General features: G+C 57.5%; 1 protein-coding gene across 1 annotated transcript; it reads left to right on the forward strand.

The window, feature by feature from the left end:
- Positions 1 to 301: 301 nt before the first annotated feature.
- On the forward strand, positions 302 to 808 carry ETH_00035765 (uncharacterized protein; the record flags this gene model as incomplete). The annotated part of the gene is made up of 2 exons (XM_013379670.1): positions 302 to 521; positions 729 to 808. Coding segments are annotated over 2 exons (300 nt in total), but the record flags the coding sequence as incomplete, so codon positions are not given.
- Positions 809 to 1177: the final 369 nt, after the last annotated feature.

A 1177-nucleotide genomic window follows, 5' to 3' on the forward strand; every position in this document is an offset into this window, starting at 1 on the left:
GGCCGACGGCCGCAGCAGGAGCCTCTTGTTGCTGCTTGCGACAGGCGGCTGCAGCAGGCAGGCTAAACCCTAAACCCTAAACCCTAAACCCTAGTTATGGGCCCGGCCCCGCGGCGCTGCCCTCTAGCCCGAACTCTAAACCCTAGGCGTCCCAACTGCTGGCTGCAGGGTCGGGAGCACTGGTGGCCTTTTGCGCGGGTTTGGCTGCCAGCTAGGGTTTAGGGTTTAGGGTTTAGGGTTTGGGGTTTGACTGCAGTCTACCTGGCCGGACTTGGACCTGCGGCTGGAGAGCTGCGAGGGCATGGACGCCTTCGTGCTGTGCCTCGTGGCCCCAGCCACCAGCAGCAGCAGCAGCAACAGCAGCAACAGCAGCAGCAGCAGCAGCAGCAGCAGCGACGTGTGCGCACCCCTTGGCCTGCTGGAGGAATTCTCCAGCTTCATAGAAGAGCTGGAGAAGCAAAATGTGGCAATGGACTCTTTGGCTCCCATTTGCCTCGACAGCAGCAGCATGCCTGCAGACGGTACAAACCCTAAACCCTAAACCCTAAACCCTAGCCTGGCAGCCGCCAGGCGCCCGCGCTGCAGCAGCGGCTCGCAAACCCCAAACCCTCGACTCGAAGCGCCGAGGATGCAGACCCGAAGAGCAGGCAGCCGATGAGGGTTTACGCCTGCGGCGTGAGGGTTTAGGGTTTAGGGTTTAGGGTTTAGGGTTTAGGGTTTGTGCACAGCTGGAAGCTACTCCCCACTGCGCGACGCTGTGGACCGCCACGGGCACTGCTTTGCTCTTTTCAAAGGAAAGACCCTGCAGGTCGGCTAAACCCTAAACCCTAGAAACCCTAAACCCTGGAAACCCTAAACCCTAGAAACCCTAAGCCCTACAAGCACTAAACCCTAGAAACCCAAAACCCTAGAAACCCAAAACCCTAGAAACCCCAAGCCCGACAAACCCTAAACCCTAGGAACCCTGGCGCCCTAGAAACCCTTAACCCTAAAAGCCCTAAACCCTAGAAGCTTTAAATTCTCTGTAAACCCTAATTCCCAGAAACTCTAGATGCGTGGAGCCGTAGACCGTAGAAACCCTAAACCCTAAACCCTAAACCCTAGGAAGCCGCCTCGTTTCCCTCTCGAGCTTTCTTTGCAGGGCGTCTCCCCAACTGTTGCTGCCTTCAAGGAGAAG

Source organism: Eimeria tenella, genomic scaffold (assembly GCF_000499545.2).
Source record: "Eimeria tenella Houghton genomic scaffold, Eth_scaff3768, whole genome shotgun sequence".
Classification (NCBI taxonomy): domain Eukaryota; phylum Apicomplexa; class Conoidasida; order Eucoccidiorida; family Eimeriidae; genus Eimeria; species Eimeria tenella.